At 45.1% G+C, this 21,689-nt stretch overlaps 1 protein-coding gene across 1 annotated transcript; it reads right to left on the reverse strand.

The window, feature by feature from the left end:
• Positions 1 to 1,212: 1,212 nt before the first annotated feature.
• Positions 1,213 to 20,373, reverse strand: POLR1E (RNA polymerase I subunit E). Its single transcript, XM_005911151.3, has 12 exons — positions 20,211 to 20,373; positions 19,497 to 19,600; positions 18,015 to 18,091; positions 16,647 to 16,732; positions 14,162 to 14,220; positions 12,913 to 13,057; positions 11,690 to 11,797; positions 11,004 to 11,100; positions 8,906 to 9,039; positions 6,860 to 6,941; positions 5,983 to 6,114; positions 1,213 to 4,852 (listed from the first exon to the last, which is right to left on the reverse strand). The coding sequence occupies exons 1-12, from the start codon at positions 20,284 to 20,286 to the stop codon at positions 4,693 to 4,695; spliced, it is 1,260 nt and encodes a 419-aa protein (XP_005911213.2). The 5' UTR covers positions 20,287 to 20,373; the 3' UTR covers positions 1,213 to 4,692.
• Between the last annotated feature and the right edge of the window lie 1,316 nt (positions 20,374 to 21,689).

The raw sequence follows: 21,689 nt of genomic DNA on the forward strand, positions 1-21,689 counted from the left end.
ATATAAAATAAACAACAGGAACCTACTGAATAGCACAGGAAACAGTATTCATATCTTGTAATAACTAAGAGAAGAATCTGAAAAAGATAGCTAGATATAGATATTGGAGAAGGCAATGGCACCCCACTCCAGTACTCTTGCCTGGAAAATCCCATGGACAGAGGAGCCTGGTAGGCTGCAGTCCATGGGGTCGCTAGGAGTCGGACACGACTGAGCGACTTCACTTTCACTTTTCACTTTCATGCATTGGAGAAGGAAATGGCAACCCACTCCAGTGTTCTTGCCAGGGATGGGGAAGCCTGGTGGGCTGCCGTCTATGGGGTCGCACAGAGTCAGACACGACTGAAGCAACTTAGCAGTAGCAGTAGCAGCAGCAGCAGATATAGATACATATGTATAACTGAATCACTTTGCTGTACACCTAAAACATTGTAGATCAACCATACTTTAAAAAAAACCAATACAGCTTCATCACCGAGGCCTCCCAGTCCTGTTGAGGCCACTGCTCCCTGTAGTCAGAGGAGGTCCTGGCTATAGTGAATGGTGGGCATGCTGTGGCCAGACCAGACAAGAGCCAGAGTTGGGTCTTGGAACAGCACATGAGCTGACACCCGTCCAGTAACATCACTGGGCCCACCTTCTTCCCTCTCCTTCCAATAGCACAGTTTCTTCTCTGACCAGTCTTCATGGTGGACTCACCTGGCGCCTGCTGGGCTTATTCCAACCTTGGGTAGTCTCCCAGTAGGAACACCCTCATTCCACTAGTTCCTTCTCCCTTCCTGTCTAGAACTTCACAGGGTGCAGTTATGGCCACTGCATTGGGCCCATTCACTGTGATCATCCTTTTAAATGGAAGTCAAGCCTAGCCTGGCCTTCTAGTACAGTCTGAGTGACCTGTCACCCCTGCTTAGAAACCAGTTTTTGCCTGACTGCAGCCAAAGATGCCATCTGTTTTGATTGTCAGTATGGCATTTCACTTCTTAGTCTGGGCCAATCATTCATGTCATCTACCCAGGCTCCTTGGATAAAAAGCTGATTCCAGATCCAGGACCAGAGCAGGAAAGTACAAGGCGGCTAGAATATCTTGTGAAGTATCCTTAAAAAGACAGGTATACAAGAGCTAGCTTGAAGGAACTCAGATTGGCCAAATGTGGTACAATCTGAGCATCAAAATAATTGGTAACTGTTCACAGGATAATCCATGAGTCCATACTAAATGAACAAAAAAAATTTTTAATGTAAGAGAAAAGAAAGCTTCTCCTTAACAACAGAATGCCAACAGTAAATGTGTAAGAAACTATGGGAGTGAGAATATCACTTGTCATTTTGTAGCCTTCATGGTACTTCATTCAGCAAAAATGATCAATCCAGGCTAAAACTCATGGGTGATAATTAGATGGGGAACAGGATATTTAGAGGCTTAAAGTATTTCTCCAAAAATTAACTACAAAAAGAAAAGTAGTAACTCCAAAGTGGAGAGATTATAAACTTAAAGACAAACCAACATCACATGCTGACTGTGATGCGTATGGAGCAGAGCAACACGTCTGTAAATTCCCTGCCGAAAATGTATATCCTGAATCTAATCATAAGGACATGCCAGGTAAACCCAAGTTGAGGGATACTCTGCAAGATGGCTAATTTACTCTTCAAAATGTCAAGGTTAGGAACGGCAAAGACTGAGGAATTGCTTCAGATGAAATAAGACCAATGAAGTGTGATGGACAAAACGTGAGTATGAGCTGTGGGCCAGATCCGAGTTCCTGCTTTTGGTAAGTGTAATGCGCTTATGGAAGAGAAAGGCCTCATTATTCTTAGGATATACACACTGAAGTACTTAAGATAAAAAGGGCGCTTTTCTCAAACTGTCCCAAATGGTTCAAAAGGAAATATATAAGTGCACAAAGCAAATAATAAATAGGATGACGCATAAACAGTTGGAGCGCCTGGGTAAAGGATATACAGGAGTTCTCTGTATATGACTGTAATTATTCTTGCAACTTTCTAAGTATGACATTATATAAAAATAAAGTTCTTAAAAGAAGATGCTTTAAAAATTTTTACCTAATTAGTTTTTTTTATGTTGAGTCCTCTGCAAGGATGTTAAATATTCCTTCTTTGATCTCATTACTGTCAACAGTGTCAGCAGGTCAGGGCCACTTCCCTCCAAGGAAAAGACTTCATTCTGTTAACATTCTATAAGTTATTCCACAAACTGCAAATCTTATTAAGGGTGTAAGCCTCTAGCCCACAGTCTGTTTTTCTTCAAAGAGATCATCAAGCGATTATGACAAGTAACTTGGTGGGATCAAGGAATCCTCTGGGAATGCATTAGTAAATAAGTGGGGTTTCAGAGCCAGGAAAAACCTAGTACAATCCCATTATTCTACAAGTGTGTACTGCCAGATAGCTCTGCCAAGGAAAGAAGGTGCCACTCATGGACTCTGGCTCACTCCGGACACTGCTGTTTATATACTGGGCACTGTGCTAGGCGCCCTCTCTCGAGACCTGTTGGAAAGGGCCCCCTTTTGAGCCTTCTGATCCACAAACCCTTTGATGTGTGAAAACTGGCTTTTCAGTCTCTTGGGACCGCATCACCTACACTTAGTGAAGTACACCTGTTGTCACCCAGGACAAGTATACAGCTGACCCCTGAACAACGCAAGAGGTTAGGGGCACCGACCCTCCACACAACTGCAAAATCCACATATGATTCAGGCCAGCCCCTGTATCTGTGGTTCCACATCTGCAGGTTCAACCAACCACTCATGTGGTGCTGTAGTGTTTACTACTGGAAAAAATCCACGTCTAAGTGGACCCAAGCAGTTCATATCCATGTTTTCAAGGGTCAGCAGTATACTTACCACTCAAGGCCTTTCCCCATCCACACCACCCCTCGGTGTGAGTGACGGAAGTGACCCACACGGTGCCTGCTTCCCCAATGAGGACAGAGGCTGCTCAGAGGCCAGTCATATGCTGTGATCTAATCACTGCTGGAAATTAAGCCTTGAGGTGTCAAAACCATCAGAATCTAAACGTATTCATGATGACACCCGCAAACACACTAGGGATTCTTTTCCCAAAGTCAAATCAGGATTATTATTTTTTCTGATGCAGAGTCACATACCTGATTTTTGCAACAGCTTAGATAAAGAAAAATAACAGGCATTTAGATTTCCTGCTCACACCTCTGCTGGAGGGAAGTGCCCGCTTCCCAGGATCAGACACAAATGGGGACAAGCCAGACAAGAACATGGAAAATGGGCATTTCAGGCCTGGTCATGTGTTAGAAGTGACTCTGACAGCCGCACCCCAGTAATCGAAGAAATACAAGGATCACATGCCCTGAATGAATCATCCAAGGCCCATTTCTACTATGTCTTCCCTAACAGATGGCCCAGCTGCTGTGTAAACATCTTCCTTTCTCATTTTCAGAGAGAGGTGGGTTCTCTCTTCCTTCTTCCACTGTCCCCGGCCCCAGCATGAGCCCCACATACTGCACTGCTCCCACTGCCTCAGGAGAACCTTGAAGAGCTGAGTCTGAGCATCAGCCATATACTTGAGACTTTGTGTCACAGTCCCGTTCCTCACAGCAACCCTCTGGACACCACTTCTCCATATTCCCCTGGCAGATAAGATGAGTGGCAGTAAGCATCCCTTCCCATCTGCTTCTGGTATGGCTTCCTGTAACTAGAGGCTGGAGAGCTGAAACCTATTTCTAAGACACCCTCACTGCTAGGATTCTGGACGAAATGAGATCCCTACACGTGTACTCACAGAGGAAGGAAGCAAGGTAGGCGGCCAGCCTCTTGATCTTTGGGCTGTCCATGCTGACAAGCCAGGAGGTGGAAGCCTGGATACTGAAAGTATGGGTGGCTGAACCAGCATTCCAGTTTCAAGTTACCAGCTTCATGAATTTCGGAAGCAGCTGAATTCAAGAAGCTTCATGAATTCAAGTGGCTTCTTCATGCCTGGCTGGCCACCCAAGCTGTGTTCTTGAACTCAGCAGTTCTAGCAGCAGCTTCCCGACACCAGCTCCTGCAACTTTTTAACAATTTTGTACCATTTTATCCATGTGTTAAACTCCTTTCTCCTTAAGAACATCTAGGACCATTTGTTTTCTGTACTGAGCTCTGACCAATTCACTGGCTTTCAGAGCTCACCCCTGCCCTGTGTGTGGCCTGAGCCAAGCTGAACAACTGATTTAATCACTTCCTCTGATTTGGTTCTGCCTTTTTTCAGTAGCCCGAACTAAATTAGCCTGTTTGGGCAACCCCATTACACTGGTGACTTGAAGCCTCCTCTCCCAGCCCTGCTGGGCTTTGTCCTCACCATGGACGCCGCTGGTCCTTCCAGACCTAAGCACAGCATTTCACATTTCTCTTAATGTTAACCTTTATCCATTAGATGTGGCTCAAGGTTCAGCCTGTGAGATCTTTTGCCTCCGACCCTCCCACATCCCACACATGAACCATCTGCCATTTATAGTCACAGTGACACCAAAGCAGAGACAGAGAGTCCAACAGGGCCTTGCTTTATGTTTCTGCTTCAGACCAGCACAACTGAGGTGCTGGCATCTGGCTTCATGCCCGTGCCAAAGCAAGGCTTCTTCTTTAACCCTCTTTCTTTAAAAATAAAAATGCAAATGAACAGAAGGAGTGGACAAAATGTTGTGTCTGGGAACGCACACCTCTAGGTCATTTTCCTTCGCTTTGACTGACGGTCCAAGGACTGGGCTGGAGGCAGCGGGATGGACAGAGTGCCCAGTCTGTGCTCCTCCTCCCCACCCGCTGCCAGAGAAACCTTTCTTTTGGAGATCTTCAGCCTCATGGCTTTCGCTATCTCCATCATCCTAAGGAACAAACACATAAAACAAGGGAGAGTCTCCTCAATGCGATGCTCAGGGAAGCTTGGCAGGCAGGAGGGGGTGGCACATTTGTGCTCCAAGCCTCAAAGACAGAATCCCAAAGGTGGACACAGGAGCAAAGCTCCGAGCAGGGACTGACAAGATCGCTGACAGCCATCAGATTCCCGTGTCAATGTGTAGCGGTTAGAAAAGGCCTATACAAGTGATAGAAAACCAGGTTATCTGGCTCCTGTTGATAACTGTTTACTTCCTATAACAAGGATCAAGCACTTACCAGAATTTTACAGACTCCAAGAATCTATTTGTCTTTAATGTTCAACCTCACTATCCGTGAGAAGCCATGTGTGCACAGCCCTCAGAATTATCCTGCTCCAGACTGCTGGAAGAGTCCAGATGAAGGCGTTTTCCTAGGCGCTCTTGGACCACCACCAGGGTCCTTGGGTGTCAGATACTCCTTAATCACGGACAAAGGCCAACACACCCTGCGATTCAGCACCCTGGCGGTTATGCTCCCTACTCAGTCTGAATCCCTTCTACCAAGGCTAGAAAGGGCCGGAAAGGTCGCCACTTCTGCCAGCCTTCCCAGTCCGCTCAGAGAAGCGTGAATGTGATAGCCCTGCCAAACTCCTGCTCTGCCTTGCCTTAGACACACCCCCTGGTAGCTCCTTCCATCTGACTCTGAGAGTGCTTTCTGCTAAGCTGAAACTGGGGTTCTCTTATACAACCTCCACCCCCAGGTTACCCCATCAGAGTCATACAGAATCCCTCTTTCCAGTGACAGCAACTTGGAGACTGCAGGCTGCTCAATTACACAGGAATGGAAGGCTCATTTCTGAAGCCCGACTATTCCCCTTCTTGTCTGAGTGAGCCTGGGAAAGTCACTGCTTTCTCTGAACCAAAGATTCTTCCACTGATTCTTAAGAGAAATTATGACAGATTTGACACTGTGCCTAGCATAGTTAAGACACAGTAATGTCTGGTTGCCTGTCCATTCAGTCAATCATTCATTCATCTAAAGATTGTCCCCAGGTCCCTCAATAGTGTCTCACACTTTCCAGCACTACCAGAACTACATCAAGGCTCCCTAAGAGAGCTTTTTCTTCTGTCATGCTCACCTTTTCTCACTGAGCTTCAGGTCCCTCTGTAACACTGTCAGGTCAATCTGGAAGCCATTTATGTGCAAGGCCAGTACGATCACATAGGCGGTGATCTTTGCCTTCATAGAGTCTGAAATTAAGTTCCGCAAACTGCAAATCAGTGGTAGAAAAAAAGAGACAAAATTAAACTCCAAGATGATTTCTCCAAAAGGAAAGGAAAATATCCAAGCCTATTCCCATATGCATTCAACTGTCTTCTCATCTCGGGGAGAGGAAAAGGAATCTGAGCAACATCCCTCGTCCTGTCACACTGCCCGAGCCTTCACACACAGTGGAGCCGATCCCAGTGTCCCTCCAGGGAGGACAAAAAAGGCTGCATCTCCACCTTCCCCAGGCACAGTTGGAGCCTGCCCTGGTGCAAACCATCCCCATCCTCCCAGCCTGCTCAGCAGGGCTGCTGGGAAAACAGTCATTCCACACTTGGCTGCCCATGATTCTTCAAGCAGTCAGAACAGGACACAGCAAGCAAACAGCAGGAAGGAGGCCCAGGTGTGCTGCTTAGGGGGCTTCTCCAAAGTCATCCCCCTGGCCTGCCCCTGCCTGCATCACCACCTCTCCATACAACACTGGTTCTGGGGACACTGGGAAGGCGTCCCTGGAAAAAGTGTTTGGTGTAGTCTTTGTTGCAGGACTTCCCAGAGCCTTAATGAGAACTTCTCCCAGAGGGACAGTCTGTACTACAGGGCTGCCTAAACTCACTTACCCGAGACCCTGCTGAGCAGCAGTGCCCACTTCAGCACAGTGACTCAGAACATGGACTGCAATCCAAGCCCCCCTCCCCCCCGATCCTGCTCTGTCCTTTATAGGCAAAAGCCAAGAAGTCAAGCCCCCTGACCTGCCGTTGTTGTAGGTCAGGCAGGTGAACTGCTTTAGTAGTTTGGTGTTGATGATGTGGGGGACTCCGGGTCCCAGGGCACCTACAAGACAAAATAGAGTTTGATCATTTTCTTTCAAAACTCTCAGGCCACACCTCACCTATGAGCTGGGAGACAAGGATAACAGTGGGCCCTTGGACTAAACAGAGGCATGTAGGAAGACAAAAAGGGGCCCATGAAACAGAACAGCCACCTTCAAATGAACACAGGCTCAGGTGTGTTTCGCCTGCAGACCATACGTGCACAAAAGATGTTCATGACAGGGCAGTGACGAGAAAGAAAACCAGACTCCAATGAGGCCTAAAGACACATGATTCAAAGATGTTAGAAAGAGAAACAGATTGTGGAGAAAGCTCAGGGAGAGGGAAAAGAAGGGAGATTGGAATGTGAAAATAAGAATTAAGCAGACACTGAAAAACATGGGTACAGGCACAGCTCAGAGTTACTGCACGCTTGGCTTGAGACCACCACAATAAAGCAAGTCACACGAACTGCGTGGTTTCCCAACGCGTGTAAGTTAGGTTTACAGTACACTGTAGTCTCCTAAGCGTGCAGTCATATCAAGTTTTTTTTTAAAGTGTCCAATAATTAATTAAAAATTAAAAACCAATGTCCATACCTCAATTAAAAGATACCTTACTGCTAAAAAATTGCTGGCCATCATCTGAACCTTCAGTGTGTCCTAGCAGTGACATCAAAGATCATTGATCATAGACCATCATAATTTAACAATGTAAAAGTTGAAAATATTCACAAACAGTGAAAAAATTCACAAACATAGACACAAAGTAAGCAGACTCTGTTGGAAAAATGGAAAAATGGTGCTGACTTGGTCAACCCAGGGTTGCTGCAAACCTTCAATCTGTAAAAATCATGGTATCTGTGAAGCATGGCAGAATGGGGTGTTCCTGTATAGACCCCAGGTGCCCAGTCACAGTAACACAACTGTACACACCTTAGGCCTCAAATCACAGGTGTCTCTCTCTGGATTTCCAACTCTGGGTGGCTGTGAGTGTGTGGCAGACACCCATGCCCTGGTGACAGGTGACATGGGCTACCAGCAGAAACTGACTTCCCAACGAGCCAGAAAGAGCTGACACAACAGCATGCCAAGGCCTTCATAAGCAAGGCCAACTTTTATCCCCATAGAGCTATTTCTAACCATCCCCTAGAACATTCACTTGATTGGACTGGATGTTACACTTTACCTAACATAGAACAGAAGTAGTGAATGTTAGCTCTGAGCAATCATATAATTCAACTCGACCCTATTTTCAGACGAAAGAGCTTGGAGAGTTCTCTTAGCACATCAGCAGTACCCCACTGTTACACAGTTATAAATGAAGACCTGGAAAGACATGTCCATTTCTTCTCTCACTAGAGCTAGTCTAATAATTATAGACAGATAACAGACTGGAAATAACTAGAATAAAATGCCTATCATGATATATAAACCCCAATGTTCATTGTATCCCTGCTTACAATAGCCAAGACACAGAAGCAACCTAAATGTCCATCAACAGATGAATGGATAAAGATGTAGTATATGTATTTCTATGGAATATTACTCAGCCATAAAAAAGTATGAAATGATGCCCTTTGCAGCAACATGGGTGGACCTAGAGATTATCGTAATAAGTAAAGCCGGACAGAGAGAGCCAAATATAATATCACTTTTATGTGGAATCTAAAGAAAATGATACCAGACTCATAGACATAGAAAATAAACGTATGGTTACCAAAGGGGAAAAGCAAGGGAGGGAGGGATAAATTAGGAGTTTGGGACTAACAGATACACACTACTATATATAAAATAACAAGGACCTACAGTATAGCACAAGGAACTATATACAGTATCCTGTAATAATCTATAATGGAAGAAAATCTGAAAAAGAATATATATATGTATAAATACATATGTAACTGAATCACTTTGTTGTATACTTGAAACACATTGTAAATTGACTGTATTTCAATTAAAAAAAAAAAGTCTATCATGGACTTACTTTTCCGCTTAATCACTTTCTGCCCTCGAAATTTGATGAGGGCGTCCAGGTACCATATGCACCGCGCCTGGCGGTCTCGGCTCTCCTCATTTGATGGCAAAGACTTCAAGGCTTCTATGACAAAGGAGCAGTGACTGCAACAAGGGAGAGAAAAGGGGAAATGTGTAAGACCAGCCAGTAGGCACCCCCAACACCTGCTATACAGTCAACAGCTGAGGAAGGGCCATCCCACCCGCTCCTTATAATAGGAGGAGCGTGAATTTAGTGCAGGGGGAGTAAAGGTCTAGACAGTAAATATACATTTCGTGAGCAAATGGTCACTGCCACTGCAGTGCAAAGGCAGCCACTGATTAACACATGAATGAATGACTGAAGCTATGTTCCAATAAAACTTTATTCACAGGCAGTGTCCAAGACTCAGCACTCTGGCCACAGCTGCCCACTCCTGATGTGGTGGTCTGGAGCATGGGCTCTCAACTACCTGGGTCTGAATCCCCTCTCTGCCATGCAGTGGCTCGGGCAAGTTTCTGAACATCTCTGTTTTGGTTTCTTTACCTCTAAATTAAGTACCCTCACCCTATGGATTTTTGTGGAGTAAATGAGACAATGCAATTAAAGTGGTGCTTGGCACAGGGAAGAGTCCCATCAGTGCTGGCTGTTATTTTTACATACTGTTGTTCTACCACTATCACGATCATGGAATCGCAGCCATAAAAGGCTCTTCAATGTCATCTCATGGCAGCCTCCTTGTACAGATGGGAAAACTAAGGCTCAGAGAGGGGAAGACCACACAGTCCATCAGGAAGATGGGGACTCAGTTCTCTAGACTCCCAGCCCAGAGCTCATTCCAGTACCTGGCCCTGAGCCACAATCACATTAAGACAATGAAGAACCATCAATGAAGCTTTTTTTAGAACTGGATCTTTAGAGAGAGGGGGAAAAATGTATTTTCTAAGACTTTGGATTTCACTGACCAGTAAAATTTCCAAACAAATATCTAGGGAACCAACCTAGGGTTGACAACATTTTTTCAGGATAAAATTATTAAAAGAAAAACTCAAAAGCAAAAATATCCCCCACTACCATCATAAAAGAAAAGCTGTTTTAAAAGGCAAAAAAAGGGGGAGGGGAGTAGAGGCAATCATCTCTGAATTAATTAAAACATACTATATTTAAAGAACATAATTCAGGGCTTCCCTGATTGTCCACTGGTTAAGAATCCATCTTGCGGGACTTCCCTGGTGGTCCAGTGGCTAAGACTCCCTAACGCAGGGAGCTCAGGTTCGATCCCTGGTCAGGGAATGAGATCCCATATGCCACAATGAAGACCCGGTGCAACAAAAAAATAAATAATTAAAAAAAAAAAAAGAAAGAACAAGAAGAAATTAAAAAAAAAAAGAAGAATCATCCATCTTGCTATACAAAGGACACTGGTTTGATCCCTGGTCTGGGAAGATCCCACATGCCCTGGGGCAACTAAGCCCGTGCATCCCAACTACTGTGCAGCAACTTTTGAAGCCTGGGCGCCCTAGAGCCCTGCTCTGCAACAAGAAAAGTCACTGCAATAAGAAACCTGAGGACCGCAACTAGATTAGCCCCTGCTCACCACACCTAGAGAAAGCCTGCACAGTGATGAAGACCCAGCACAGCCAAAAATAATAAACAATAAAAAACCAATAAATGAATAATATATATAATTTAACTTTAGAAAAGCTCACTCAACACATCACCACAGATAAACTATCACTTCAGCAGGCACCTACTCCCAGGCCAGCCCTTGGACCTGGTGTAACACTGTAGGGGGAATACAGGTCAGCTCCAGTTCTCAGCCCCAACCTACAAGGCCTCCCCACCCTCTGCCCAGCCACACGATCCCTGCACTCAGAGGCCAATGCTCTCCCTTGAATGCCACCCGCAGCCTCGGGGCAATAGGCCTAGGAGCCCAAACACTGGAGCAAACACTAGCTCATTCATGTCCAAATGCTGAAGAGACAGATGTCCTCGCTGACTGACACCCGAGGTCTCCTTCATGTCTGACTACAGTAAGTGTGTGTCCCAACACCACAACCCAGACTCTCCATCCGCCCAAGTGCGATACCTGTTCTCTTCAATCATCTTCAGTATTTCTTCTGAGGTGACATTCCTGAACGCTTCAGATGGGCTCTGAAGAGCGTCATACTCCACAGGGGAAAGAACTAGTTACAGGTCAAGAAAAACCCAAGCAAAGTGGAAACATCAACTAGCTAGATCATGTTGTAACAGCCTCATCTTAGAAATGGAAAACTGAGGCTGAGAGGGGGTGATAACACAGTATGTTTGGGCAGAGCTTTTGGGACTCAGTTCTCCTGACTCCCAGCCTAAGCTCATGGTCTGCCTGGACTTTTCTGTCTTCTCTTATCACAAAGCTGCTGCAGGCATCTTCCATCTGAGTAGAATCACAAGTATGGAAACTCTACATTCTAACCTTTCCTTTTATAAAATCGGCCTAGCCTAGACTCTGGGCACTGGCCAACTTAAAAGTCATATTTTGATTCTTTGTGGAGAGTGAGCCCCACCCACTGAGCCAAGCTGTGGGCATTTTGCTGAGGGATGGGTTTGTCCTCAGCTACTGGGGAAGCCTCGCTGACTTCCCAGCAACAGTGCTGGGGTGACGGCAAGCATCTGGGGCGAGCTTTTGTGAGCATCACAGGACCACCAACATCCTCAGAGAGCCCGGCCATGGCACTGCCATGCGCACATCCCTACTTGGGAAATGAGGTGGCGCTTCTACTGCAAGAAGGATACGGTCTTCAAACTTATACACGTCTTCAGGCTTGGCTGCATCGGCGTGGCAGGGAGGGAGACAGACAGAGTCATCCTGCAAGTCATCGTGGATGGCGTCACTGACCAGGGCTTTTCAGTAAAGGAAGAGTCAGCATCAGTGTCACCCTGCTTAGCTTTGGGTTCCCCAATGCTCTCCGCAACCTGTGCACTTGAGATTATCATCGGCCCAGAACCCCCTCATCTGAACTTCTTCACGTATTGTGAGTGAAAGAGAAAGATCAAATTATAAAATTGTAACTATCATACAGGAATAACCAAATCTGAATTAAGTATGCACACAGACAAGAGAGAGGAAAACTATAACAGCTGGTCTTGTAGAACGATACGAAAATGGGTGAATTTTTTTTTCTTTTTAAATGTCTTCAGCTATTAAGTTTACTGTTAATAGCTGAGAATAAACTGAATAAAAAAATTGAAAAATTTACTTAAGACATTAAACTGTATCTTTGACCATATGGAGACATATTTCTATGTTTCTAAATGGGAAAACATTATAAAGATGCTGATTTTCCCCGTATTAATCCCAAATGTATTTTGAGAGAATTTAACAAAATAATTCTTAAGATCATCTGGAAGAAAAAGTATGCTACAACAGCGTACATTTGTGAACGATAAGGATGAAGTTGCCCCATCAGACAATAAACTGGATGTCGAAGCTACTATAATTAGAAGGACCATATGCTGCTACACGAACAGCCAGTCAGAATGCTGAGACAGAACCCAATTAAGAATGTGGTAAAATGATAAAGATGACTTTTTAAATCATTTTTTACACAAGGAAAAGATGAAGTTGGGGACAACTCGCTAATCATTTGGAAAAGATAAAATGAGGTTTGTACCATAGACCAAAAAAAAAGGTCATTAAGATGTAAAAGTAAAAAGTAAAACTGTGAAAGGAGTGAAAGAAAATATTTATATAATCATAGGGTATGGAAAGGTTTTCTAAAATTTCCTAAAATTTCATTTTAATAGGAAAACTACTTGACTGAGCTCACTGAGGGCGGGCCATGTCAGCTGTTTCTTATAATTCCCAGAGTCTATTTCAAAGAAGGCCTTCAGGGAGAAGCAGGAAGGAATACAGCCCTAACTCCCATCATGTCCATCTGTGAGGCAGGTAAAGGATCTCAAGAGAAGGGACAGCTGTCTCTAGGAGCAGCCTCTAACCCCAAGTTTCAGCTGCTTACCAGTCACACCCTTTGTATCGATTATATTCTCTGCAGCTTTAGCCACTGCACGATTCAAAGATTCACTGCCAACTTTGTTCATTCTCCTGGAGTTCAGAGCTCGCTTCTGTTTGGTGGTACCGAAGGCTTCAATGCAAGAATCCATCTGTGCCAAAGACAAATTTGGTCACTAGAGACAGGCTGAGCACTGCTACTCCTAGCTGTGTGACTAAGGGGAAACTCTCAGCTTCTCTGAGCCATCAATATCACACCTGTAAACTGGGCTGCTGCTACTGCTGCTAAGTCACTTCAGTCATGTCCGACTCTGTGTGATCCCATAGACGGCAGCCCACCAGGCTCCTCCGTCCCTGGGATTCTCCAGGCAAGAACACTGGAGTGGGTTGCCATTTCCTTCTCCAATGCATGAAAGTGAAAAGTGAAAGCGAAGTCGCTCAGTCGTGTCTGACCCTCAGCGACCCCATGGACTGCAGCCTTCCAGGCTCCTCCATCCATAGGATTTTCCAGGCACGAGTACTGGAGTGGGATGCCATCACCTTCTCCGTAACTGGGCTGACTCATACCTAACTACCTCATAGGCTTGTTGTAAGAACCGAAAGATAGTAAGAGATCTGAAGTGCTTGTTTTATAAACTATAATGAGCTATTTATAAATCAACAGTGTTTCCATCTGTAAAATGAAAAGACTTGACTAGAATTAGTGTCAGTAAATCTGGGGCACACAGCTCACCGTTTTCCAATCCTATACCCACAACAGACACTGCTAACAGATCACTCATTCCCCCTCTGAGCCTGCAGACAGCCTCACACCCTTCTCCATACAGTGCTCCAGGCAGTCCTGAAGATCCAATCAGTCTGCCATCCTAGGATGAGATGAGCCTGTACAAAACTATTACATTGACAATCCTAAAGTTTACTTTGCCTTGATGTGAAGTTTCCAGGCTATAACCAGTACTTTCTGAAACTTGGATTAAATCCTGAAAATAAGTGCTATGCTACACCTGTAGCAACAGCCCAGTAGAGAACCAGTTCCAGATGCTGGCACAGACCTGTGCACAGCTGCCCCAGATACAGCATCTGCTCCCTGTGAGGCCACAGAGGCCTCTGCAGGTAGGTAACTGTCCAGAGAGCCACAGACTGAATGAACTGGGAGCACCCAGGGAGAACTGTGCATTTTTATATTACTGATGGAGAAATTCAAGGCCTGGAAGGAACTCACTTTAGGCCTCACATCTTAGCTCTGTCACACTCACCTTTTCTCTGAAAGATTTGGCTTGACTCTCCGGTATTGATTCACTCTCAACTGATTCATCTACAAAACATAAAACAAATAAAAAAAGCAAACTGTTAAGTTTGCCTGCAGACAGCTGCCAAGTCGCTTCAGTTGTGTCCGACTCTGTGCGACCCCATAGACGGCAGCCCACCAGGCTCCCTCGTCCCTGGGATTCTCCAGGCAAGAACACTAGAGTAGGTTGCCATTTCCTTCTCCAATGCATGAAAAGTGAAAGTGAAAGTGAAGACGCTCAGTTGTGTCCAACTCTTAGCGACCCCACGGACTGTAGCCTACCAGGCTACTCCATCCATGGGATTTTCCAGGCAAGAGTACTGGAGTGGGGTGCCATTGCCTTCTCCATTGCCTACAGACAGTAAGAGTGTTTAATATTTGGTTAACAGTTAATCTAAGAAAACCAGATTTCTCTACTCCAGGACTTCCCAGAGCTTAACATGCATGTGTACTATGAACACTCAATATGAAGCTTCAGTATACAGGTAGAGGATCTGGAGAATAACTATGGAATCAAGTGAAGGGATCCAAGGAAACATGAGGCCTCAACGCAGAGATGGGATTAGAAACTAAGTCCTGTGCTCTTTCCAGTATATAGGTTTGCCCTTCTTGTAAAAGAGATGAGTAGGAGGGATCAGGAAGGCTGAGGAGGAGGAAGAGGACATGGGGCTCACCTCCCGTTGACAAATACATCAAAAATACATCTATATGTGGAACAGTTATCATGGAAAATTAACTGAAAATTGGCAGAAGAAAGATTTCCAGGTAACCAGGTAGTAGGGTTGGGACCCCCACCACTGCCCCTCAAAGGCAGTGTGAAAGGAAAGGAAGGTTTGCATGGGCTCTCCACACCACAGCCTGGCACATGATCTGAGCCAGCCAGCCCCTGGATGTGGGGAAGGTACAAATTAGGAGTACGGCATTAATAGATATAAACTACTATACATAAAATAGATAAGCAACATGTATTTACTGTATAACACAGGGAAGTGTACCCAATAGCTTGTAATAATCTATATTGAAATATCATCTGCCAAAAAAATATATATATATCATATGCCATACACCTGAAACTAACAAAATACTAGAAATCAACTATGCTTCAATAAAAAAAAAATTTTTTTTTAAATTTTAAGACCTAAAAGTAGGCATAAACATGAGGTATGTATTATTTTACATGAAGCTCTCTGATCTCCCACAAAGTATTCATATAAGGGGCAATAATCTAGTGGACAGGAGCATAAGCTCTGAAGTGACCTTGCCTGCATTTAAATCCCAGGTCTCTTACTTATAACAGCAGTATGTTCCTGCCAAAGTCATTTAACTTCTGTTCCAGGTTCATCATTGATTAACAAGTGAAGTAAGCGATATAATGCATTGAAAGTGCTTAGAACAGTGCCCAGAGCATAGTAAGGACCCAACAAATGTGTGTGTATTTTTTATATACGCTAGTTAGAATTAACCAATATTTACAAATGTGTTTATATAACAAATTAATGAACAATTTTCTTTGTTCATTGGAAGTTAAAAGAGCATTTGGAGAATAATTTATATGTTGTTTTATTTGTTTGCAAAGCAGGAAATTCTTCACCTACAGACTATGGACCCCTAGGAAATTCACAGGATGACCTCTGGGATGCAAGAGCCCTTTAAAATTATATGTAAAATCTCATATTTCTCGTATATTATGTATGTTTCTCAGAAGTACTTCTGGTTCTTTACAAGAAAGACTAAGATCACTGCTTTGCCAGAATGAAGTTATTAGAACTAATGCCTCTGAAGCGGATTCACAATGATCCTAATAATCCTTATCTAATTCCCTCCCCAACCATGGTTCTCAGTATTTAAGATTTAGAAACAGGAGCCCCTTGAGTTTGACCATCTTATCTATCATTTTCAAAGATCCCACTCTAGCCCAATACATTCTAAAATGCCCGAGAAGAGAGGTATTGCAACTTCTCCCAGTGGGTTAGAGAAAAAATAGATCTCTTCCCACATTACAAAGTGTACAGACTCTGCATCAACCTTTGTCCAACCTATAAGCAACTTCTACAACCTACCAGAGATTCTAAAACCTCTACCCCAACTAGACCCATTAAGAATTAAGAAAAGCCCTCAATGAAAAAGAGTATCGGACATGCCCTCCATTACTCTGCTCTGATCATTGCTCAACTTGCTTAAACTAAGATTAGATTTTGATCTTCAGTCTGTAAACATTGTAGGGATAGAATCTGTGCCTGTTTTGCTATATTTACAGCCCCTAACTTGTGCCTGGGGCACAGTAGGTCATCAATAAATATTTGTTGAGTAAAAGCACTTTTAAAACTTTGTCAAATGAAAAAAAAAAACCTTTAAAAAAAACAGATACAAAATGTAGTTTACAAGTCAAACTGATGCATCCAGCAAACCTAAAACACTCAGCCTTTCCTTGAGCCTTCATAACCAGAACCTACCTGAAAACAGTGGCTGCATGTTGAACAGTTCAGCATCATATACTTCCATCTGGCCAGAGGTCTTGTTCAAAATTCCCACAAAGTGCCTGAATAAAGAAGGAGTATCAGTGACAATGGATCATTCAAAAGGTATTGTTTACACAATCTTGTTTCTGCTTAAAAGGTGTTACTCATGAGTAACAATAATCCCCCACAGCAGGTATTCTCTGCAAGCACAGGGAAATGAGGGGAGAAAGGGGGAGGGGAGCAGGGAAGTCACCAGGTGATTCTTACAGCCAATCACATTTGGGGTCACTGATGTAGTGGTAAAACCTTTTGGGATATAACAATCTATAACTACACTAGAATTTACTCCATGTGTAAATTCTATGGAGGCAAAGACAAAACTTCGGTAATTATGAGAAGACCAGTTTAAACCAGAAAATCTTTGTAAAGAGATGATAAAAGCTTCAAGCACAAACAAATTCATTGGAGCTCTATCAGCTGCTGGGGTAGGGGAGCGGGGAGATGACTCTAAAAGGGCCTTGGTTGTGGTTCACGGATGGATATCTTCACAGGGACACTGCATTATGCAATGCCTGACGGTGAGACTGAACAGGCTGAACAATCTTCATTGTACCAAGAGGTAAACTAGAGGCCAGTAAACGGTGGAGTTGCCCAAGTCAGTAATCTTTCCAGAACTAGACAGAAACTCTGGAGCCTTGGACACTACCAAACCCTTTTATTGTAGTTACTTCCAAGGCAGACTTCTGGCAAACTTTGGTGTGTTGATCACACATCCAAAAATAATGGAGACGGCTGCCTTTAGGAACAAGATAGTTATAAACAATATTTCAAGTTAATGATGTGGTCAAAACTAATGAAGGTCAAAAAGCACAAACTTCCAGTTATAAAATATATAAGTCTTGGAGGTATAATGTTCAGCACAGTGACTATAATACTGCATTATATATTTGAAAGATGTTAAGAGAGTAAGCCTCTAAAGTTCTCATCCCAGGAAAAAATATTGTAACTGTATGGATGTTGACTAGACATTGTTGTGACCATTTTGCAGCATTACATACATTGATCATTTTATCATACACCTGAAACTAATGCTATATGTCAATTACATCTCAACTTTTAAAAAATTTTAAATTACAAATGAATGAGGTTTTTAGGAAATTAAATAAATGTTAAGTCACTTTTCAATTCCAAGAATGTCTACATGCTGATGTGAAGGTCCTGGGTCTAGAAACACAGGAACCTGGTAAACCTCTCTAGATTTCCCCCTCTGCAGCTAAAATAAAGTCAGAAAAGAGCGCTGCCAGGGCTGCCGCCACCACCACCACCATCCCCACTTCTCACAATCACTTTCCCCATCTCTACCTGCACAGAGTATTGCATTTGAGGGCTCCAGTCCCAAAATTGTTTCCCACGTAGGAAAGTCTGTCTGTTTCAGCTGCCTAAAATGTAGAGGAGGGAAGGGCTCCATTATAACCAATGTTGAAAGACAGTAAACATCTTGATGCCCTTTTCCAAGTTTGCAGAAGCTTTAGAATCAAAACTGCAGTGGATGAGACAAGAGAGCCTCTTTGAGAGGATCCAGCTCCACTATCTCTAAGTGAGTCTGGGGTGTCCCTGGTGGAAAGGCAAGAGGACTTTTGAAAAGTTCCAGGCAGTGCTGTTTTCTAGCTAGTCTGAAAGTTCTTGGTGGAGCTGCGCCTCAGGACTCAGAGACAGGCCCTAGGCTTCCACAGCTTAGAGGCATGCAACAAAATGATTCTGCAGGCAACATTAAAGCCCAAGCCTTTCTTGAACCTCTCTGCCCACCTTTATCATGACTGCTCCTTATCTGCTCTCAGGATCACTGCTATTGTTGTTTAGTCACTAAGTTGTGTCCGACTCTTTTGCAACCCTACGGACTATAGCCCACTAGGCTCATCTGTCCATGGGATTTTCTAGGCAAGAATACTGGATTGGGTTGCCATTTCCTTCTCCAGGAGATCTTCCTGACTCAGGGATCGAACTCACGTCTCCTGCACTGGCAGGTAGATTCTTTACCACTGAGCTAGTCACCAAGGAAGCCCCTCAGCGCCATGGAGGTGGTGAATTCATTCCTCAATCAGAGCCAAGCTTCCCTGCCCTCTCCTCATGTTTGTCCTCTTCACCTGCAATACTAACTTCAGCTGTTAAACCCTCCTCCATCCTTCAGGGTTCAGCTCCCATACACCCTTCCTCAGGAAGACATTCTGGCAAGCAAAACCTTCACTGACTCAGCTCACTCTGCCCTGCTCTGTACTCTCTCTCCCTGGGACCCTGAGCTTTGTTTCCTTATGTATGAGTTCCTCATATTCAGTTCTCACCTCTCTAGAGCAGGGAATGCAGATATCTGGGAATGTCTGACATTCTGTTGGCCACAACTAGGAAGCACTACTAGTGAGCAGAAGCCAGGGAAGCTACCAAACATCCAGTGACGCACAAGACAGCCCCCACAACAAAGAATAACATACCTGGGTCAGAATGTCAATAGTGCCGAGGCTAGAAACACTGCTCTATAGTATGAGCTCCCTCAGGGTGGGTCCAGGTCTGACTTAGCTATTTCCCCAGCAGCTTACAGTCCAGGGCCACACTGGGGACTCAATAAATGCTTGTTGATTGAACAAATTAATAAAAAGCCATCACTTCACCACCAGTGTGAAACTGAATGGGGCCTGTCTCCACAACCCAGCCTGCTGGGGCACAATGTTCTTCAAAGGTTCACCTGCTATTCCCCCTCTTTTCTCCTCTCACTCCTTCCTACATCAACCCACACCCAAAGGGCCTCCTGAGGTCTGCAGAGTGGAGGTGACTGGCCATAGCACCACTTACCAGGATCCGCTGACTCCTCTTCCTGGGGTTTGTGGAGTCGTTGTTCTTGTACAAGGTAAAGCGCATGTTGCCTGGATTCTGTAGCCTCCCATTGGAGAACTGGACTGTAAGATTACAGCATAAGAATGAAATGAGAGCAGAAAAATCCAGAGTATGGTGGGGAGGAAATTAATCGTCAATGGGAGGGAGTGACCGACTCGGAAAATGGGGATGGCAAGGAAGCCCGGGTCCTAACCCAAAGCCGTCCTGGTCCAGATGGGAAGACGGACTGGTGAGGGGTTGGAGCCGTGAGGGGATCCCTGGGGACGGGCCTCCACGGGAAGGAATAACTAGGGGAGTGGGGCTGACTAAGGAGACCTCGGCCAAACCTAGAAAGGCTGAGGGAATCCCTGGCCAATGGGGAGAAGGAAATGGAGCAGGTGTGAGACCTGGTGGGTGAGGGGATGACGGGGTCCTGGATACATATAGCCCCAGCCCTGGTGAGGACGTAACTGGGATGTCCTCATCCACCTGGGAGGTAGTAACAGAGAGACAAGATGACAGGAGATGACAGGAGAGTCCTGGCCAAGCCCCAAGGAGTAGTGGAGCCTATAAGGGGCCCTGGCCCAGCTGGGAATGCGGCTGGACAGACGTGGGAAGTGGAGGGCTGTAGTGGTACAGGAACGGAAGGGGAGGAAGTTACAGGAAAACCTGCTCCAGCTTCGCAGTATTTACCCAGCAGAGCGCTCTGGCTGTCGTCGGGCTCCCCACAATACTGCCACCTCGCACTCGGAAACACCTCCGAGGCCATCTCGCCTCGCTAGCCGCCAATCCCCGGAGTTAAAACAGCTGCAGCTACACGCGGTAAAAGTGCAGCGGGCCGGAAGAGGCGTGGTCTCTCCGGATACCGCCCCGCGCACGCAAAGACGCGTGGCTCCGCCCCACAGGACATCGCCCCCTAAGCGCCCTTTTCCTGAGCTCTTAGGCGCGCCTGCCCCGCCACCCTCGCCCCACCCCGCCATGAGGCGTGGCCTCCGTCCTCACCTTGCAGTGCCAGCTTCTCCAACTCGCAGTACCTGATTGGCCCAGCACTCAGCAAGCGCGTTACACCTTGTGTGCTGCTAGTGTGCTCGCGTCTACAAGCCTTGCATGGTGTGGGATTTCTTCATCTGCACAATCTAGGTAGGGTATTGTCTATCTCTCAGTTCAGTTCAGTCGCTCAGTCGTGTCCGACTCTTCGCGACCCCATGAATTGCAGCACGGCAGGCCTCCCTGTCCATCACCAACTCCCGGAGTTCGTTCAAACTCACGTCCATCGAGTCGGTGATGCCATTCAGCCATCTCATCCTCTGTCGTCCCCTTCTCCTTCTGCCCCCAATCCCTCCCAGCATCAGAGTCTTTTCCAATGAGTCAACTCTTTCGCATGAGGTGGCCAAAGTACTGCAGTTCAGCTTTAGCATCATTCCTTCCAAAGAACACCCAGGACTGATCTCCTTTAGAATGGACTGGTTGGGTCTCCTTGCAGTCAAGGGACTCTCAAGAGTCTTCTCAACACCACAGTTCAAAAGCATCAATTCTTGGCACTCAGCTTTCTTCACAGTCCAACTCTCACATCCTTCCATGACTTCTTTAAAACCATGGCCTTGACTATCTGCGGATGATTTTGGAGCTCCAAAAATAAAGTCTCTGCTTTTCAATTTGCTATCTAGGTTGGTCAGAAAGTAACCCTTCTTAAAAGGAGCTTGATGCGTCTTTTAATTTCATGGCTGCAGTCACCATCTGCAATGATTTTGGATCTGGTCAAAAAATGGAAAAGTCTGACACTGGGAAACTGTTTCCCCATCTATTTTTGGGGCTCCAAAGTGATGGGACCAGAAAGTGAAGAGGAACTAAAAAGCCTCTTGATGAAAGTGAAAGAGGAGAGTGAAAAAGAGACATTACTTTGCTTAAAGAAAACTCTGGAGAAGACTTTGAGAGTCCTTTGACTGCAAGGAGATCCAACCAGTCCATTCTGAAGGAGATCAGCCCTGGGATTTTTTTGAAGGAATGATGCTAAAGCTGAAACTCCAGTACTTTTGGCCACCCATTCTGAAGAGTTGACTCACTGAAAAGACTCTGATGCTGGGAGGGATTGGGGCAGCAGGAGGAGGGGGGATGACAGAGGATGAGATGGCTGATGGCATCACTGGGTGTAATCTGCATATCTCAGGTTAT

This window comes from Bos mutus, chromosome 8 (genome assembly GCF_027580195.1).
Source record: "Bos mutus isolate GX-2022 chromosome 8, NWIPB_WYAK_1.1, whole genome shotgun sequence".
Lineage (NCBI taxonomy): Eukaryota > Metazoa > Chordata > Mammalia > Artiodactyla > Bovidae > Bos > Bos mutus.

Coding starts and splice junctions, on each gene's coding strand:
- POLR1E (XM_005911151.3), bottom strand. CDS start 20,286: ATGGCCTCGGAGGTGTTTCCGAGTGCGAGGTGGCAGTATTGTGGGGAG. Junction 16,733..18,014: donor AAATGCAATACTCTGTGCAG/GTAGAGATGGGG, acceptor TTCTTTATTCAG/GCACTTTGTGGGAATTTTGA. Junction 6,115..6,859: donor CTGACCTACAACAACGGCAG/GTCAGGGGGCTT, acceptor ACTGATTTGCAG/TTTGCGGAACTTAATTTCAG.